This window comes from Oryzias latipes, chromosome 11 (genome assembly GCF_002234675.1).
Source record: "Oryzias latipes chromosome 11, ASM223467v1".
Lineage (NCBI taxonomy): Eukaryota > Metazoa > Chordata > Actinopteri > Beloniformes > Adrianichthyidae > Oryzias > Oryzias latipes.
The window spans coordinates 16814140-16834331 of record NC_019869.2 but is presented as its reverse complement, the minus strand read 5'-3'; the positions used below and the strand labels follow the sequence as shown (position 1 = coordinate 16834331).

At 43.2% G+C, this 20192-nt stretch overlaps 2 protein-coding genes across 4 annotated transcripts; one reads left to right on the top strand and one right to left on the bottom strand.

Moving 5' to 3' along the window:
• The first annotated feature begins 1644 nt into the window (after positions 1 to 1644).
• bmp8a (bone morphogenetic protein 8a) lies at positions 1645 to 9983 on the top strand. Of its 2 annotated transcripts, XM_011481014.3 has the most exons (7): positions 1659 to 3024; positions 6094 to 6286; positions 6732 to 6880; positions 6954 to 7133; positions 8359 to 8438; positions 8960 to 9070; positions 9200 to 9983. In XM_011481014.3, the coding sequence occupies exons 1-7, from the start codon at positions 2574 to 2576 to the stop codon at positions 9347 to 9349; spliced, it is 1314 nt and encodes a 437-aa protein (XP_011479316.1). In that variant the 5' UTR covers positions 1659 to 2573; the 3' UTR covers positions 9350 to 9983. The 2 variants fall into 2 exon arrangements, with proteins under 2 accessions (XP_020562839.1, XP_011479316.1); XM_020707180.2 differs by having other exon boundaries at positions 1645 to 3024; positions 8960 to 9983.
• Positions 9984 to 16537: 6554 nt separating this feature from the next.
• LOC101168967 (zinc finger protein 706) lies at positions 16538 to 20146 on the bottom strand. Of its 2 annotated transcripts, none has more exons than XM_020707179.2 (4): positions 20040 to 20146; positions 17666 to 17878; positions 17447 to 17569; positions 16538 to 17187 (listed from the first exon to the last, which is right to left on the bottom strand). In XM_020707179.2, the coding sequence occupies exons 2-4, from the start codon at positions 17860 to 17862 to the stop codon at positions 17166 to 17168; spliced, it is 342 nt and encodes a 113-aa protein (XP_020562838.1). In that variant the 5' UTR covers positions 17863 to 17878; positions 20040 to 20146; the 3' UTR covers positions 16538 to 17165. The 2 variants fall into 2 exon arrangements, with proteins under 2 accessions (XP_020562838.1, XP_004074118.1); XM_004074070.4 differs by having other exon boundaries at positions 17728 to 17878; positions 20040 to 20145.
• Between the last annotated feature and the right edge of the window lie 46 nt (positions 20147 to 20192).

Below are 20192 nucleotides of genomic sequence, written 5' to 3'. Positions count from 1 at the left end.
GTTTGTGGAGGCCTAGAAGGATGACCGATCAGCCTCAGGAAACCTTCAGACCCCTCAGGAGAGGGAAGCAGTTCTCTGCCATCACTGTCTTCAGTGCCAGTTGTGAGCTGTTGACTTTTACTAAAGACAATGTCAGGAGGTGGTAGGAATACTTTGGGCATCACCTGTTTCCGCTGTGGACTGTGCAGTGGACCGGTCCATCGCCCTATCTGAAGTGATTGAGACAGTCAAAATAATCCTAGGGGGGAAGACTCTGGGGTGGATAAGGTCCCTGAGTACCTCAAGTCTCTGGATGTTGTCTTGGGCGATTTGCCTTTGCAACATCACTGGCCAGTTTAGGACCGTCCCTCTGGACTGGCAGACTGGTTTGGTCCCCTTTTCTAGAAGGGGGGTCCAGAAGGTGTGATCAAATCACAGAGGGATCCCACGAAGGCCACTCTCCAGGTATTTATCTCTGCTTTTGGTATATGGTGTTCTGATGGCTTCATCCAATCAGGACCTTTAATGCTCACAGTGAGAATTAGCACCTCCAAGTTGGACGCCACGATTCTTGACTGTGAGAGGATGGCTTGTCCTTTCAATCTTCTAGTCAATCTGAGTTCTTACCTTCACTTAAAGTCACCCTGAGTTCTGTTTCATGACCGAAATGCCCCGAATACTGGCAGCTGAGAAGAGTTTTTCTCCTCTGGATCTTTGGGCATGGAGCCACATCAAGATAGGTCAGTTGAGGTGACCAATGCCTCTCATGCAAATGTCTTCTTGGATCAAGATGCTGCCCCCTACAGGCAACCACACCAAAGATCAGCCAAGACAATTAGCAGGCATGTCCCACTGAGGACCCAGTACAGAGGAAGAACTGGAGGGAGTTGTCGAGGAGGTCTGGGTATCTCTGCTTAGGCTGTTGCCCTCACAACCCGGCTTCAGATGAGCAGAAGATCATTGATGTATGCATTTCTATTGTCTTCCACTGTGAAGCTTCAAGAATAGCATCTATAGGTTGTTTTTTATTCTGATTTCTATTTTTTTGTATTCTTACATAATCCCTTTTTTTACAGGTTGTTTGGTGTAGCCACAAAACTGTTTCTCTTTTAAATTCTTCTTGGTTTATATCTTAAATTGTTAAGCAATAAAAGACAGAATCCCTTTTGTTTGGGGAGAAGGACAGAAAATGAGTGGCGGGAAGAAATTTGACTTTCTTCCAACTGATGACTTTAAATGTTTAGAATCGACAGGAGAAAGACGGAGGAGCACAGACTCTCAGACTAAACAATTCTTTCTTGTCTGCAGATAAAGACACACTCGACTGGATCTTCACATCATGTATGTACAGAAGGTTGACGAAGCTTTTGCTTGGAGAAATTTTCTGTGGCTATTTGCACATTTTGTTCTTCCACGATTGTCTGATGAAAATCCTTTCTGTCCCAAAACCTAAAAAACAAAAATCCAGATTGTTCAATGTGTTGGTTTGAAGAAAACGCATTTTTCTTTTGTTTTTCTAGTCCTCCTCCCCTAACCCTCCTCACATCCTGTCCTCTCACCTCTTCCTCCTCAGCTTCTGCCTCTTCACTACAGAGAAATAAAACCAGAAGGAGCGTTGGTTCCTGGCATTCGGAGGCTCGCCCTTGCCGGGTTGAAATGCACAGCGGTCACTTTGGTTTGGTCAGCGTTATTCATGCCTTTCAAAGTTGCCAAGTTACCACAAGGACCAGGCTGCTTTGATGAGAAGAAAGCACAAACACGAGTGGGCCTGCACGGGCCTGTCGTGCCCCCCCCTCTGAGTGCCTCTGCCCTAACATGCGTGCGTGTGCTTCAGCCTGCTGTCCTCAGGAACGAGAGAACTCAAAAACCTGCAGCTTCACACCTTCAGCTCTGCCTCTTTCTGCTGGAGTCCAAAGGGTTTCACCTTAAATTTGGCCTAAGCTGGAACATCAGACAATTGATCAGCAATGAAAGGATGCAGTCGTGAGGGGATGAAAAGATAGAGATGGGTGGGGTCAAAGAGAGAGGACTCCCATGGCGACCGCAGGGAGGGGACATGATGAGGAGAACCTAGAGGAGGGGAGCACAACTGTTTCCAGAGGAAGAAACGTCTCTTTGCTTGTAAGGTTTCAGTCAGGAAACAACATCTGTCTTTATAAACTATCCGGACTAATAAAGACATCTGGAGCTCCAGAGGCGCGTGGGAGGGGAGTTCTGGCGTGCAGCTGACTCACAGCAGAGGGGGACTTCTTTTCAGCAGGAGCAGAGCTGGAGACCCAGCTCTCAGCAGCACCTGCTCATCCTGCGAGGTTCCTACTACAAAGCGAGCAGCAGACCTCCAAAGAGGTCGTTGTCTGTGCTCAAAACACAGCTCGGATAGCTTGTAATTACGCAGCTCTCTGCTCCTGCTGCTGCGTAAGCGGAGGAGAGGTTTTCTCCAAGATTAGAGAAGGTGGAAGGAGGAAAGACGACAGCAGTCGAGGAGGGAGGGAGAGGTAAACAGAGGCGGTAAACACAGCAGCGCTCCTCTAAACATATCCAGCAGTGGTCGGGGCTGTTTGTGAGGACGGAGGTGCAGAAGATCCCAGAAGCACATGGCCTCCTGCAACCTCTCCTGGTTTTGCAGCAGGATGCAGTGGTGCCGCAGGCTCACCTCCACCCTGCTGCTGCTGCTCTGCCTCTCCCTGTGGAGCCAGCAGGCCGAGGCCGCCGTGCACTCCAGCTTCCGCCAGCTCAGCGGCCGCGAGAAAAAGGAGATGCAGAAAGAGATCCTGAGCATCCTGGGCCTCCCGGGGAGACCCAGACCCCACCCGCCGCTGCGCCCACCCTCCTCCGCCCCGCTCTTCATGCTGGACCTTTACCACGCCATGTCTGCTGATGGAGAGGACGAGGGGAACGAGATCCTCATGAGTGGGCCCGCTGTGGGCACGCTCAGAGGGGGGGCACAGGTCCACCACGCAGCCCTGCCGACCCTCAGCACCCACACGCCGCCACTGGGGACGGTGGTGAGCGAGGCGGACACGGTGATGAGCTTCGTCAACCTGGGTGAGGATTTATATTTTTAAAAAGTTCTAAGAGAAACAGAAATGTTTGATTTTCTTTTACCAGGTAAAAAAAACAACAGTTTTTTGTTCTATTTAGCAGCAGACACTCGAGCTTCTCCTAGAATGGAGAACCACAGAAGTTTAGGTGAAGCAGCATGTGGTCAGAGAAGGACGGAAATAGTGAGGAAGGTCGGTGACGGTTAAGATCTGCTCGGTTATAAATCTGTTCTCAGCGTCCATGTTTGGCTTAAAACCAGCTGTTTGAGAACAAGTTCCACTGGTTTTAAAAAATCAAGTACTATTCCTGGAAATAAAATTTAAAAAATCGAATTTAACAACAACAAACTTCAGATATGGAAATGACTAAAACATAGAAGCACAATTAATTTAAATTAAGCAGTTTTGTTCACAATTTTTAAATTCTCTAAAGATGGTCTGCTAATGGACTGGACTAAAACCAGACGGAAAAGGATAACTTTATTCCTCCAAAGAAATTCTGTATTAGTGCATGTGTCCAAAATCTAAGATGTGAGTTTAATGTATTCTCTGTGTGACATGTCTTCTTATACAAATTTTAGTACTTAAGTTATCACCATTTTTTTTGTTTAATTTTTCAGATTACTGTCTGGATTGTTTTTTAGATGTGATTTAAGGTTCTTCTCTCATCCAGAACTGGAGGTTTTTTTAATTCTATTTTTTTCCACTTTCCTATATTCTAAAGTCTGTGTGACAGTGAAGATAAGGTGCTCGTGTGTGTGTGTGTGTTTGTGCTGCCATCAGTCTGACCGATGCCTATCACAGCATGGAAATTAAACATCCTCCTCTTGACGGCTTCCTTCCTGCAGCTCCTCAGGGGTTTTAGATGATAATCTGCTCCGGTTTACCGTGGGAATCATCTCAAACTCAAATCTTCCAGTTCCTCTCTGCTCACAGACCCTGAAACGGATCACTCAACGCTGCAAAAACGCAGCATCTCATGCTGCAGGATGCAGAGGTTTTGTAGACAAAGATGGCAAAACCAACAACTGTGATTTTTCCAAATCATGCATTAATGCTAAAACTATCATAAATGTCATCAAATCTTTATCAAATCTGAGGGAAATGAACAGAACTAAGTTGAAGCAGCAATGAAGAGTTTTCCTGCAAATGTGAATAGATGACCAGCTGGACAGAATTAAAGGCCCGACCGACACTCAACGCCAGATGCAAAGACTGCTGTGGAGGAGCTCCTCTAAAAATACCAGGCAGGCCTGTAATTAGTGGTGTGTGTGCAGAGCAGCCTCTGTGGTTCGGGGAGCGAAGTGTCTCTAATTACCGCTGCGTGTTTGTGGATGTGAGGACGCCCAGCCTGATGGGGGCTGCTGACCTGCTGCTCCGCTCTCCATTTGTCATGTCTTCCAGTTTCCTCCTGCAAAGACGCAAAACTCACCCGGGCTCCTCTTCTGTTTGTGATCCTTCCTGCTTTTTTCCATGTTTCTGTGGGGTTTGGATGCAGTTTCACCTGATTAGGACAGAAAGTTGGGGGGAAAATAAACTTTTCTACTAGAATTTTAGCTTTTTAAACACTTCAAGCTGGAAAAACTTTGATGGATCGAACGTGTTCCACAGTTTCCTCCTAAAAGTGTCAGACAGAGATGAATCTGGACTGTTTTCAGGAAAAGTTGGTGGACTGGATTGTTTTGTTTGGAAGCATTGGATCATTGACCATACTGGTGGAACAGAAATGCTCCGTTATTCTGTAAAGATTTCAATCTTTTACCAAATCAACAGCTCTTTAGTTTACCCTAGTTGTAATGAAACACAAAAACCTGGCATGTGACGACATCACATTTTGGGTTCTATTACTGCAATAGATAACTGTGTTTAACTGGAGCCCTGGCACTGCTGTGTGTAGAGGGGGTTAACTCAAATATTAGCCCAGGTCTTAAGAGGTTTATGATTTTCTGACACGCGTGTCAGCATCTACTCTGACTCCTGTTAACCATTCCTGACTTTTTCTTGAAGGACTTCTTTCTGAAGCTGCTCACAGCGTATCTCCAGCCTTTTATTGTTTTACCTTTAGATGAAGACACCTAAGCTCTGGAGTCCTACATTACTGTGTAAATGTTGAAAAATTGACATTTTTTCCCCTCAAACTTTAACATAAACATGTGTTCTGCTGGTCAGGTAATATTAGTCATGTTTCAGAAAAGTCCCTCCATCATAATAAAATGTTACTTCACTGAGGTTTTTGTCTGACACTATAGTTTATCATTTTGCAGCGACAGCTTTTATTTGTCGTTCATACACTTTTTCTTCCTGCAAATATCTGTAGTCTTATTACTCAGTAATGTAATTATCACAAAAACTCCTAATTACACTGAAAATGAGGGAAAACAGCGATCAGAGGTGGAAAGTAATGGCTTAAATTTACTCAGTTACTTTTACTTGAGTAGCTTTTGTACTTCCCAAAGTCGTTTTTTTCTGCTCCATACTTTTTACTTTAACTCGCGTAGATTTATGTAGATAAACCATTGCTCTTAATAACATTAGGTTATATCTGTTACTGTTTTTGTTTGAAAATTTACTACCATATACTCTTGGCATACAGAGTAATATTGGTGCAATAACTGCATTTTTTAGGTAAACATTGGGATGGGCTAGTATAAAATAAAACCACACTGAGCGCATCACAAACTTTATTGTTGGAATATTAAAAGAAAAAACATTAAAAGAGAAAATAATCATATTTGTTGGCTTTGTAAAACAGCAGCGACGTGTGCTGAAGTTTTTTCTCCAGTAAAGAACAAAGGCGTTACCACTGAATATCAGTTCGAACCCAAACAAGTCAAAAATACCAAAAGACTGTAAGGAAGTTCATTCTTATTTAGTTATTTTATGTTTTCTAATAAGTTTTAGAATAAAAAAATAAAAAAAGTATTTCCAAAGTGTTCCAGAGTATTTCAAAGCTCTTTGTGGATCTCCCAACAAAGTATGTCAAGCTTTTATGCACAAAAGTACTTTTTGAATTTCCTTCAAAGGTGAGATCCAGACTATGAAAGTCACAGTGTCGGTCCTTCTGTCTGTGCAGTGGAGCATGAGCGGGACCTGCTGCAGCCCCGTCCCTACTGGAAGGAGTTTCGATTTGACCTGACCCCCCTCCCTAAGGGTGAGACGGTGACGGCGGCCGAGTTTCGGATTTACAAGACCCTGACGGTGGGCCAGAGAGCGAACCGAACCCTTCACATCTCCGTCTACGAGATCCAGCGAGAGAGCCGGCACAGGTTTCCCCTCACAGCCTCTTTTCCACACCACCAGCTCCAGCTCCAGCGGCTGTTTGTCTGTACCTAGTGCACCCACACTGAACCCTTATGGGTCCATCTAGAAAATCTCCATGATTTTGAGCTTTCTGCAATAATTTAGTGCTGTAACCCTTGTGCTATACTATGACCCCACCCAAACATTGACGTTTTCTCCCTACCATGACAAAGGTGGCTGAAGGGGGAGAGGATTTCATGTAATCCATGGACACCAATGAAAATCACAAATCATTGAATAAAAAGTTCAGCGCACTGTCTTGTGGGGTGAAGATGACGTCACTCCCAATGTCAAAGTGCCTAGGATAGCACAAGGGTTAAGAATATCATATGAGGATTTGAGTTTGTTAGGAGGAATTTCTGAAGAAGATCTGACCAGCATTTTAAATTTCCCCCTCTGTTTTCCCTTTAGAGAGCCGGAGCTGGTGCTGCTGGACATGCAATCTGTACCAGCAGGACAGGAGGGTTGGCTGGCCTTTGACGTCACCTCAGCCTCCAACCACTGGCTTCTCCACCCGCGCAGCAACCTGGGCATACGCCTGTATGTGGAGACTGAAGAAGGTGAGTTTTGAACTAACAGGACATCCTATAATTGCCACTGAAGCGGCATAAAAACCATCGTTTTGTCCTCCAGACCGCTCCATGTCTGCAGGATGGATCGGGTTGGTCGGCCGTAAGGGGCCTCGCTCCAAACAGCCCTTCATGGTGACCTTCTTCAGGGAGAGCCAGGTTCCGTGTCGGCCGCCTCGAGCTGTCAAGCCTCATCCCCGGAAAAAGAAGGTCAAGTACGACCTCCCACTGCCGGCCATCCACAGTACGTTTCACTCAGACACACAAAAAAATGAAGTTTATGAAAGTTATTGTTTCTTTGGTAACGCTTTATAATAAGAGTCCTTAATAAACTATTTATAAAACATTATCAAGCACTGGTGATGTTTTAGTAAATTGCTTATAAGTACATCATTAGCATTTGTAAATGTCTTACAACTGACTTACAAGTTTTAAATAAGCTGTTTAGAATTACATTAACATGTTCCTTAATAAACTACTTATAATACATTAACAAGCATGAGTAATGTGGTATTAAGCTGATTATAAAGACATTTATTAGCATTTGCTAATCCTATTCACAAGCTATTTATAAATTGCTTGTATGGGATTGATAAATATATTAACAGTGTTCTTATTAACAGTTTATTGATGTTTTGCAGCCCCCCCAATCTAAACCGTGACCAAATGGGGGGTGATCTTTACAAGCCATTTTGTAACCCTTGTGCTATCTTAGATGACCCCACCCTTACATTGACATGTTCTTCCTACCATGACAAAGGTGGATAAAGGTGGAAAGATTTCATGTAATCCATGGACACCAGTGAAGATCACAAATCATTGAAGAAAAAAGGTTCAGAGCACTGTCTAGTGGGTCTAGATGACCCAAATCCCAATGTTAAAGTGCCTAAGATAGCACAAGGGTTAAATTGCTTACAGAGCTAAAATGTTTATTCAAAATAGATTTAGATTAAACATTGATACACTCTGTAGTTTTGGCTGCGATTCCCCTGAAACAGTCCTCCATCTCTTCTGGAATTGTCCTAAAATTAAAGTGTTTTGGCAGAAGATGTGTGATTTCGTTAATGATAAAACTGATTCTGGTTTTGTTTTATTCTGGAAAGATGTCTTCTATCAAAGATGTCTAATGTCAAAAAATACACAAAAGGACTCTGGTTTACCTGTAACCCTTGTGCTATCCTAGGCACTTTAACAATGGGAGTTGGGTCATCTAGACCCACTAGACAGTGCGCTGAACCTTTTTTCTTCAATGATTTGTGATCTTCACTGGTGTCCATGGATTCCATGAAATCTTTCCACCTTTATCCACCTTTGTCATTGTAGGGAGAACACGTCAATGTAAGGGGGGGGGGGGGGGGGTCATCTAAGATAGCACAACGGATATATTTATATATTTCTTTGCATTTATAAATGCATGCATTTCTTTCTGAATATATGTTCTGCATAAAATCTTAGTTTCTTTTTCTCAGATAAAATTTCAGTAAACAAGGTGGGTCAGCCCTGCAGGAAACATGAGCTCTACGTCAGTTTCAGTGACCTGGGTTGGAAGGCAAGTATTGAATGTTTAGGAATCACATCTGCATTGTTTTCCAAGTGTAGATGTTTCCAAACAGTTTGGGTCAAAGAGGGAAAGTAAAAGATCAGGTGAAAGTCTATTAAGTCTAGCCCAAAACAGTCTGGTTTTTTCTGGATCCATATCTGACTCCAGGCTTGTGTAAAGGTGTTCAGTTAGCGCCCCCTGCAGGTGGACAAAGGTCCGCTTTCAAAGCTGTGATCAAACTGTTTTTAGTGAATGAAACTATTTTCTTTGACGACGGGCCACTTTTTAACAATAAATGAAGGTGTTTCTCTTCAGACTTCACCTGGAGTCTGACAGCTAAAACATTTGGTCAAATGAATCTCATCTAAATTGTTTGTGAGTTTAATATTTTTAAGTGTGAGATTTTCAGCTTTATAATTCTTTTACCAGCACTTCTTGTATTTGCTGTTGTCTGCAGACTCTGAATAGCATCATGTGTTGAGGACAGGAGGATGCCTCAGAAAATTAAGTGTTTTTTTCATGCTCCTCAGGACTGGGTTTTGGCTCCCACGGGGTACTCTGCATACTACTGTCAGGGGGAGTGCTTCTATCCTCTGGGCTCCTGCATGAACGCCACAAACCACGCCCTCATCCAGCAGGTGGTGAGTGCAGCTCCGTCACCCCGCCTGATTCTCGTCTTGATGCCGTTTTTTAACCTCTTGCTGGTGACGAGCGACATCAGTTTTTCCTGTGATAAAAGCCTTCAGACATCAGTAAATGTGTTTCTGCAGGTCCACTTAATAAAGCCCGATGAGGTTCCCAAAGCCTGCTGCGCCCCCAAGAAGCTCAGCCCCATTTCTGTCTTGTTCTATGACGACAGCAACAATGTCATCCTCAAAAAGCATCGAAACATGGTGGTGAAGACCTGCGGCTGTCAGTGAAGGTGCAGCAGTTTGAGGGGGACTGATTTTTTTTTTTACCAAGAAAGCAGCCTGTGTGGGAAGAACCTGCCTCAGCATTTTAGGATTCAGAGCCTGCACTTCAATTTCAGATTATAGTAGCGTCTGACTTCAGAAGCAGAACTTTGTCCTTCCTGGCTTTCTATATAGCGCTGCTTCTATTTTATCAGAACATCCAGGTGGAAATCACTTTAAACTTTGACATAACCCCACTAAAAGCAGCTGCGCTCTGGATCCAACTTATGGGGCACGGACCGGTTTTGCCTTCAAACACATGAAGAAGATGCACAGCTGCATTCACCTGCACTTCCACAGCAGACAGTGAAGATTTATACCCTCAGCTGATGCTTCCTGTCACCTTTTTTTCCCTGTTGGATTGTTTTTCTGCTTGTTTTGCAGCAAACCCCAGATTCTCAGTTCAAGTCTCATAATCCAGTTGAGTTTTGGTTAAAGTAAACGATGCTGAGAAGCTGAAGAATAAACCACCTGACAACACTCCTGTGAAAACGGCTCCACATCATGAAGCAAATCATGTCAATGTACTTTGAGTTTGTCTTAACCCTTGTGCTATACTATGGTGTCCTAGAACTTTGTGAAAAACAAAGGGAATTCCCAACCTCTCCCTTGTCATTGAATGAGGCACCAACCCGAACACACATTTCCTAAAAGAAGGATCAAAAATATCTTAATGAATCACATGATTATTGTTCAACCCTCTTCAGTTAACCCCTGTACTGTCTTAGATGACCCCACTCTTACATTGACGTGTTCTCCCTACCATGACAAAGGTGGAAAAAGGTGGAAAGATTTCATGTAATCCACGGACACCAGTGAAGATCACAAATCATTGAAGAAAAAAGGTTCAGAGCACTGTCTAGTGCAGGGGTCTGCAACCTGAGGCTCTGGAGCCACATGTGGCTCTTTGATCCCTGCTTTGTGGCTGTCTGGTTAACGAATAAAGTGTTTTTAATTTTTAAATGAAACAAATTATTCAGACTATACAGAATCAAGAAACAAACATGAGTCAAACTTTATTCAACATATCACTTCACCAGACTACTGACAACAATCCCCCAATGCTCCAACAAACCATCAAGCGGTGCGACTTAGTAGTTTGCCAAAATCAAACCTTAGGAGAAATTTTTTAGTGCCATGTACCACAGAAAATCAATTTGAAGTCAGTAAGCACAACCAGAAGTCATACTTAACCCTTGTGCTATCCTAGGCACTTTAACGTTGGGTCATCTAGACCCACTAGACAGTGGTCTGAACCTTTTTTCTTCAATGATTTGTGATCTTCACTGGTGTCCATGGATTACATGAAATCTTTCCACCTTTATCCACCTTTGTCATGGTAGGAAGAACACGTCAAAGTAAGGGTGGGGTCATCTAAGATAGCACAAGGGTTACGGCGCAACAGATTTTAAGGCAAACTATTATTGAACACAATTCAAGTATTTTGGGTGCGCCATGTGGTCCAAAATATCAATTAATGATCACTTAGTTAGTTTCGATTTTTTTGGTTAGTCACTTTTACTCATTTCTGACTGAGAGTCACAGAGAACAATAAAAGAAACGATTTTTAATCGCTGCTTACATCACACTATCTACTAAAGACAAACCTATGTGGTACAGAGTGTCTTTTATTTTGAAAGGAAGTCATGTAAATCTCTGTCAAAAGTTTTATACTATTTACTAATTTGAAAGAAAAGTATCTTTATGATTATGCTTTAACTATGAAAAAACAATAGTGTAATATTGATAATAATAGCAACAGTAATAGAATTGCAAATATGTCTTATTTTTTTAAAGGGGGAAGGCAGACTTTGCAGCTCCTATTGGCTTGTAGTCTGAAAGAAATCGACCAGAATGACTCTTTAAGTGTTGAAGGTTGCAGACCCCAGGGGCCTGTTTCAGAAAGGAGGTTAAGTGTAAACTCTGAGTGTGTTGACCCTGAAATCAGGGAAACCCTGGGTTTTCCGTTTCAGAATGGGAGGTTTGTTAAACCAGAGAAAGCAGAGTAAGTCAAACCCGTTTCTGAAAGAGAGGTAACTTATACTCAGAGTCAGTGTCCATGGTTACTTACGCTGTGAACCTAACCTGGTCGGGAGCAGGTTTTATTCTCTAAACTCAAGGTTTCTGCCGGTCCCCTCCCCTTTTTAAAGACAAAGCGTTATTTTTCGCTTTAACCTTCATTGCCCAAATTTCCGTCACACAGAGACGGTCTAAGTGACAAGAATGGCTTGTCCTTTTTTGGAGGACCCAATAGACGAGGAGGCTGCATTAATTCGTAGAGAATTACATTCACGTCGTGCGAGGATTTTGAGACCTAGACTCGATTTTTTGTCATTTCCCCATATGTTTTTGCTTGAGCGTTACCGTTTTTCGTTGCAGTCAATTACATATATACAATGAAAACAACATTAGATATGTATTGCTATGTAGATGTTTCATATGTCAAATATTGTCAACAAAGCCTACATCCATGACATGCTCACATTTGACCTGATTGAATTATGTTTTTATACTTAATTTTTAGCTGCTGCCATGTTCTTTTAATTCCTGCAGGATTGCATCTACATGAAAATGAAATCAGGGACATTGAATTAGATTAATGTAACAATTACTTTTTGGAAACACAATTTTCTAGTACTGCTTACTTTCTTTATCCCATATAAACCTATACCACTTGATCAATACAAGGGTAGACAAAAGTTCACTTTTAAAAACACAATTGCATGTATTAATATTAAACTGACCAACGTTTGCAAGAGGGGAAGGTTAACAAAAAAGTCCTCTACACGTCATTAAATGCATTTTCCCCCACATTGGTTCTGTACACTATGCAGCATTTCATGCAATTACACCAGGAATAACACTTCAAAAGTACACCTAAATATCGCCATTTTTTATTTCACACCTTACGCTATTTAAAAAGTTATTACAGCCAATATGTTATAACAATGATTTAAATGCAAACTTACGCATCAACTTGAGCAGCTATGTTTTCCCACGCTAACTGTCTCTGTTTTGCAGATGCAGCGGTGTTGCTTGTCTTCCGGAATATTCAATTCAATTCAATTCAATTTTATTTCTTCTTTCTCTTTCGGCTTTTCCCATCAGGGGTCGCCACAGCGAATCGTCCTTTTCCACCTCACTCTATCATGGACATCTTCTACCCTAACATTAGCCAACTTCATGTCCTCTGTTAAGACATCCATGTATCTCCTCTTTGGCCGTCCTCTTGCCCTCCTGCCAGGCAGCTCCATCTCCAACATCCTTCTACCAATATATCCACTATCCCTCCTCTGAACATGTCCAAACCATCTCAGTCTGGCTTCTCTGACTTTGTCGCTAACACAGGCAACATGAGCCGTCCCTCTGATGTACTCGTTCCTTATCCTGTCTAACCTGGTCACTCCTAAGGAGAACCTCAACATCTTCATCTCCGCTACCTCCATCTCAGCCTCTTGTCTCTGTCTCACTGCTACCGTCTCTAACCCATATAGCAGAGCTGGTCTCACCACTGTCTTGTACACCTTTCCTTTGAGTCTTGCTGGCACTCTTCTGTCACACAACACTCCTGACACTTTCCTCCAACCGCTCCAACCTGCCTGCACTCGCCTCTTCACCTCTTTTCCACACTCCCCATCACACTGAACTGTTGACCCCAAGTACTTAAACTCCTGCACCTTCTTCACCTCAGCCCCCTGTAACCTAACGCTTCTACCTTGATCCCTCTCGTTCAGACACATGTATTCTGTCTTACTACGACTGACCTTCATGCCTCTTCTTTCCAGAGCAAACCTCCACCTCTCTAGCTGTTCCTCCACCTGCTCTCTACTCTCACTGCAAATTACAATGTCATCCGCAAACATCATTGTCCAGGGAGATTCCTGTCTTACCTCGTCTGTCAGCCTGTCCATCAGCATAGCAAACAAAAAAGGACTCAAAGCTGATCCTTGGTGTAGTCCCACCTCCACCTTGAACTCCTCTGTCTGACCTACAGCACATCTCACCACCGTCATACTTCTCTCATACATGTCCTGAACTACTCTGACATACTTCTCTGCCACTCCAGACGACCTCATACAGTACCACAGCTCCTCCCTCGGCACCCTGTCATACGCCTTCTCTAAATCTACGAACACACAATGCAGCTCCTTCTGACCTTCTCTGTACTTTTTCATCAACATTCTCAAAGCAAAAATGGCATCAGTGGTGCTCTTACGGGGCATGAAACCATACTGCTGCTCACAGATCTCCACCTTCTTCCTAAGCCTGGCTTCCACTACTCTTTCCCACAGCTTCATTGTGTGGCTCATCAACTTTATTCCTCTATAGTTGCTGCAGTTCTGCGTGTCACCCTTGTTCTTAAAGATCGGAACCAGAACGCTTCTCCTCCATTCCTCAGGCATCTTCTCACTCTCTAAAATCCTATTGAACAACCTCGTTAGAAATTCCACTGCTGCCTCTCCTAAGCACTTCCATACCTCCACAGGAACGTCATCAGGACCAACGGCCTTTCCGCTCTTCATCCTTTTCAGAGCCTTCCTAACCTCATCCTTTCCAATCTCTGCTACTTCCTGCTCCACAACAACCACATCTTCCTCCCTTCTTTCCCTGTCATTTTCCACGTTCATCAGCTCCTCAAAATACTCCTTCCATCTTTTCTGTACACTCTCCTGGGTTGTTAGCACCTTTCCATCTCTGTCCTTAATCACCCTTATCTGTTGCACGTCCTTCCCATCTCTGTCTCTCTGTCTGGCTAGCCTGTACAAGTCCTTCTCTCCTTCCTTTGTGTCTAACCTGTCATATAGCTCATCGTAAGCCTTCTGTTTGGCCTTTGCCACCTCTCTCTTCACTTTACGCTGCGCTTCCTTGTACTCCTGTCTACCTTCCTCAGTCCTTTCTACATCCCACTTCTTTTTAGCCAACCTCTTCCTCTGGACGCATTCCTGTACTTCCTCATTCCACCACCAAGTCTCTTTACCGTCTTTCCTCTTTCCAGATGACACACCTAGCACCTTCCTACCTGTTTCCCTGATAATTTCTGCTGTAGTTTCCCAGTCATCTGGAAGCTCATCCTGACCACCCAGACCCTGTCTCAACTTCTGCCTAAATTCCTCACAAGTTTCTTCATTCTGTAGCTTCCACCACTTGGTCTTCTTTTCTGTTTTCCCTCTCTTCTTCTTCCTGACCTCCAGAGTCATCTTACACACCACCATGCGGTGCTGTCTGGCTACACTCTCTCCTACCACCACTTTGCAGTCATTAACCTCTCTCAAATGACCTCGTCTACATAGGATGTAGTCCACCTGGGTACTCCTACCTCCACTTCTGTATGTCACTCTATGTTCCTCTCTCTTCTGGAAGTAAGTGTTGACTACAGCCATTTCCATCCTCTTCGCAAAGTCCACCACCATCTGTCCCTCCAGATTCCTTTCCTTCACACCAAACCTGCCCATCACCTCCTCATCACCTCTATTGCCCTCACCAACATGCCCATTAAAGTCTGCTCCAATAACAACTCTCTCTCCTCTGGGGAAACTCTGTATGACCTCATCCAACTCACTCCAGAATCTCTCCTTCACTTCTAACTCACAGCCAACCTGTGGCGCATACCCACTGACTACATTCACCATCACCCCTTCGATTTCTAACTTTAAGCTCATCATCCTGTCTGAGACTCTTTTCACCTCTAGAACACTGTTTACAAACTCCCCCTTCAGAATCACTCCTACCCCGTTTCTCTTCCTATCAACACCATGATAGAACAGTTTGTATCCTCCTCCAATACTACGTGCCTTGCTGCCCTTCCACCTTGTCTCCTGCACACACAGTACATCTACCTTCCTTCTCTCCATCATGTCTGCCAGCTCTCTGCCTTTCCCTGTCATTGTGCCAACGTTAAGAGTCCCTATTCTCAAACCTATGTTCCTGCCTTTTCCCTTCTCTCTCTGGCCACGGGCCCTTCTGCCTCCCCTCTTTCTTCGACCAACAGTAGTCAAATTTCCACCGACACCCTGTAGGTTAACAGCATCGGTGGCGGTCGTTGTTAACCCGGGCCTCGACCGATCCGGTATGTCTAAAGTGTTGTGGATGATTCGCATGGTTATTTTGGCAATTTTTACGCCGGATGCCCTTCCTGACGCAACCCTCTCTATTTATCCGGGCTTGGGACCGGCACAGAAGTTACTGGCTTGCAACCCCTGTGGCTAGATTCAATTCAATTTTATTTGTATAGCCCAAAATCACAACAACAGTCGTCTCGATGGGCTTCGAAGTAAAACATGAACTTAAAAGGATCACAAATACAAAGAGTTCAATAGGAAAATACTAAAATGAACTAACAAACTGACTAAGCTATACTGGCATCCCTGCCCTTAGACCCCCCTTCGCGGTAAGGAAAAACTCCCCAAAAAAACGGATTCCGGAAAAAACGAAGAAACCTCAGGGGTGCCCACATGATGGAGGGATCCTCCCCCAGGACGGACAGGCGATTTACCAGAACTCTTAGAGAAGAATTAACTTATCTAAATCTACAACTACATATATAAAAGTCCAGCAGACGAGCTTCATCCAGCCGTGGTTGTGGGGACAGTCAGGGAGGGGCGTGAGTCGAGCCGGAGACAGGAACCACAGCCAGGTGTAGGAGCAGGAGCAGAGACGAGGTACTCGGTCAGGTACAGAGCAGAGATGAGCCAGAGATGAGCCAGAGGCAGGATCCACAGCCAGGTGTAGGAGCGGGAGCGAAGGCGAGGTAAACGGTCATATGTGCTCATATTCACTGTAACTCTGCAGCAGCACGTCAAGTTCAGCTGGCGAAACATATGCAGACCTCTTTTTTTCCACGGTTGCCATGGTGATTCGCAATATCTGCGCTCCATTGATAATGGCTTCTTACAGTCGCGGTGCGCACGCTTAACTCCGAATCAGTCCACTCAGAATTGATTGACCTAACTCCGATCAGCTGCTCTGAAAAAGAAAACTCAGAGTTGTTAATCTCTCGATTGACCAACTCAGAGTTCAAGTTTAACCTCAGAGTTGGTTGAACCTCCTTTCTGAAACAGGCCCCAGGTCTAGTGGGTCTAGATGACCCAACTCACAACGTTAAAGTGCCTAGGCTAGCACAAGGGTTAACAGAGTATCAAGTTATGAGTCCAGACGTTACATTAATCGATTTATTCAAGAGATAAAAAAAAATTATACAATGAAACTAAACATTTATTTTGACAGGTTGTAAAGAACAACTCTTTTTTACCACTAAAATTCAATCAATCAGTCCTTCGGGCTTTTTATTCTACTGAAAGCATCAATGAGCATTTAGGGCAATTATTACCAAACAAATGATTCTGGTTCAAAGTGGGAGGAGGGCGATGTGGCTGTGAAGGAACAACACAAAGATGAAACGCAGTTATGTGTGAGGTACAGTTGTGAAGCGTGCTGAGCACAGCAGCACAGAGTGAGGAGCAGACGTCCCAGTTCTATTAAACTGACATGAATCTGAAATTGTGATCAAAGTGCAACAGCCGCAAAGCTGATGCTGATGAAAGAGTTCAATTGTTTGGCTGCAGCGTCTGTGAGGGAGGAATGCGTCTACTTATCCTCCAGAGACCCCGCCCCTTACCCAGTGAGCTGTACAGAATAAATACAAAAAGGGCTGCTGGTGTACGGAAGCCTGGTTTTTTTCGCACACAGACATGCAGCCAAAGCACAGACACACCCACCCCCTCCCAAAGTCCACCAACACGGGCAGGACCCAGCACTCGTCATCCTTCAGGTGCAGCGATTCAGATCAATCCGTGGTCGACGTGTACCTGAAAGCGATAGGTTTAAAGAGCTCCTGGTTTATTGATGTGGTCAGTTAAATATCTAACTGCAATGTTCTGTACAGTAAAGGAGATTTATTTACTGTGATCCTTTTCTTTTAAGAAAACTTTACACGTTTGCTGCGTCAGAGACGCTCCTACACAAACATGAGACAGGGTTCTGGGTGTTTTCCAGAAATCAAAGCTCTTCCTGCTCTCAACCCTTCACAGCTTGAGGCATCAAACCTGACTGGTAGACAGAACTCACCCAGGTTCAGGTGCAATAAGCGATCCTTTATGCCTGAACGTCCGCCAGTTCAGGAGGCATGGGGGACTTGGGATGCTTGCTTTCAAAGTGCTGCTTGAAGGTTTTCGGGTCAGGCATTTGTGTCTGAAAGAATCAGAAGGACTGAATAAGTTTACCTTTCAGAAACTGTCCAGAAAGGACCAGAAGAAAACTAAAGAAAACTAAAACGGTGGTATTCACTGTAAGTGAGCATGCTTATAAATCGGATTTTTGGTCGGTGTGCATTTGTCTCTTGCACTGACCCGGCACACGGGGCAGGTGTGCACCAGCGCAGCCTTGGCAGCAGTCTTCTGGTCCGCACCCTGAGCTTTCTTCTTCTCTGCCGCCTTCTTGGCGTTCTTCTGCTGAGACTGAATCTTCTGCTGCCCACGAGCCATAGCCCCCAGCTTCAACCTGTCAGACGAACCAAAACCAAAGCTATAACAGGTTATACAGAGAACCAACTCAGCAGCAAAAACTCAACAAAACGATAATAATAATAATGGAAACCTACAATTGTACTTTAAACTCAAATTTACAAAAGAAGATTCAGTGTGTTTAACACTGGAACTCAGAAGTCATAAATTAATAGCTGAATGTGTTACATTTGGGCTGATACTACTATTGTTTATATTATACACAATTATTTTTCTGAAAACTAAGTTTTGCCAAAGCATCAAACATACTGCTTAAAAGTTAAGAATTTGCTGAAAAGATCAATTAATAAAAAAATCTGACCGGTCTACAAATGACCTAGAAAGTTTGACTGCAGCACTGACGTTTGTGATGTAAGAGGCTGAGGACTTTTCTTTCAGAGAGAATATGTATTACTCGTAAGAATAATGTGAAAAAAAGCCAAATGTAGTCCTATATAGCCAAAAGTACCCTTTTGATGTCAGAATAGAAAAATTCAGGCCATTATGAGATACAAAAAATGAATTGGCAACAATTAGGGATGAAGACGGCCTCTAAATGTGCTTTTGTCAAACAGTGAAGCAGATGAATATGGGCAGCAAGAAGTCAACTACAAGCGTCAATGCACTCCATCTTGAGTGGACAAACAGGAGACCTTTCTGTACTCCTGAACAAAAGGGTTAGAAAAACACAAGAGTGGGCAACATTCACCTGATCCAGGTAAACACATGGAGAAACAGGTATGATAGTGGCCCGTAAGGCGCGGAGCTGCACTAAGAATAAAGAATGTCACTTTTTCCTATATTTTGAGAACCAAAAACTGAGTTAACACATGCAAATACAAGCAAAACAATGGATGGAAGACTTATGAGTTCACGACACAATAAAACTATGGTTTATTGCTAAATAGCTTCTATGTGTTTATACATATTTTTTTGAAGAGTGAACAATGACTAATCTAAAATTGTATTCCTTTTTTAATTCCTAAAAAGTCAAAAAATGTTTTTCTTCAGTACATTATTTACAGAAAGGATACTCTCCAGTACAAAAACACCATGTACTGAACCCCTGAGAAGACTTCACAACAAAGTCAGACTTTCAACAATAAACTAAAGCACACAGTTAACTAAATCCACACTATGTGAAAAGCCTGACCCCACTTCCCATCATTGCTGTGTTTACTCTCCCACTAGCTTACGGCCGACACAACCCCAACATTACCCCCAACGTTACCAGTGCAACAAAAACAGTGAGCAACATTGGAGCTATCCAGGAGTGCAGTTTGGAGACAGATGCCAGCTAATATGAGGAAAACAAAGACGTACATGTTTGTAGTTGTCTCCAAATGGATGCATCAGAATGGAATGGAGCAGGGAGCCTGTGGTTGGCTGTTGCAGGGCCTCCATCACTACAGCTTTTAGCAACACATTTTTCGTCTGCTCCTGATTCACGACGATTTTAATAAATAAATAAAATACTAAAGAAACTTACGATTTAAGCTCAATTAAAAAGAACAAAGCTTCCATTATGAGAAAAATGCTACAAGAACAGGTTTAAAAAGCCAGAGTGGGTCTTAACGGTAACGCTACACTGAATTGGGGTTAATTAATTACTAATGTTGTGGGCCCTAAAGTGTTTGTTTTGGTTCAGATTCATTTGAGTAAAAAGAAAGATGTAAATGTTTTAACCACCATAATAGATTAATACTATAAAGGCGTAAAAATAAACATATCGCTACAAACTGACAGGAAGAAGTCACAGCGTAAAACTAATGTTAATTAATACGGAAGCGACATCTATGGCTAACATTAGGCAGTTGTTTCAAACGTTTGTTTTGCTAAAATTGGATAATTACCATACAGGTTACTTTCCTTCAAAATAAAGGGGAAAACGCTGAAACATTCAGCAGTCAAAATGTATATGTTTAGCTGAAAACACAAACCACCCAAAAAAGGCATTTCTTTACCCGGCGACACCATGCTAACGACTCAAGCTAGGAAAGATAGCGGACGTTTCTTCTGCCTCATAAAAGAAAACTGCACATTTTATGGCCCGAATACAAACTTTTTTGTGTATATTAGTGTTAGAAAACACCCGAATAAGCTTGAGCTGCTTAAAAATGACACAACGATAGTATGTTTTTTTTTAAAAAAGGCATTACCTTCGACTTTCAACGATGCCTTGTCCCTTTTGTCGTTTTCTTCTTTTTGAATGCTGGGAGAAAAGTTGCCACTGTCATTTATAAACGAGCAGCGCCCTCTGCCGGACTGGAGATGTACCGACGAACTGGATGATGTGCATTAATGTAAGTGTG

What these genes read in the sequence shown, in the direction of transcription:
- LOC101168967 (XM_020707179.2), bottom strand. Translation starts at nt 17,862, where the DNA reads ATGGCTCGTGGGCAGCAGAAGATTCAGTCTCAGCAGAAGAACGCCAAG. An exon ending in TATAAGCATGCTCACTTACA is followed by an intron (nt 17,570 to 17,665) that starts GTGAATACCACC and finishes TGATTCTTTCAG; the next exon opens with ACACAAATGCCTGACCCGAA. An exon ending in CTTATTGCACCTGAACCTGG is followed by an intron (nt 17,188 to 17,446) that starts GTGAGTTCTGTC and finishes TATCGCTTTCAG; the next exon opens with GTACACGTCGACCACGGATT.
- bmp8a (XM_020707180.2), top strand. Translation starts at nt 2,574, where the DNA reads ATGGCCTCCTGCAACCTCTCCTGGTTTTGCAGCAGGATGCAGTGGTGC. An exon ending in GATGAGCTTCGTCAACCTGG is followed by an intron (nt 3,025 to 6,093) that starts GTGAGGATTTAT and finishes CTGTCTGTGCAG; the next exon opens with TGGAGCATGAGCGGGACCTG. An exon ending in TCAGTGACCTGGGTTGGAAG is followed by an intron (nt 8,439 to 8,959) that starts GCAAGTATTGAA and finishes CATGCTCCTCAG; the next exon opens with GACTGGGTTTTGGCTCCCAC.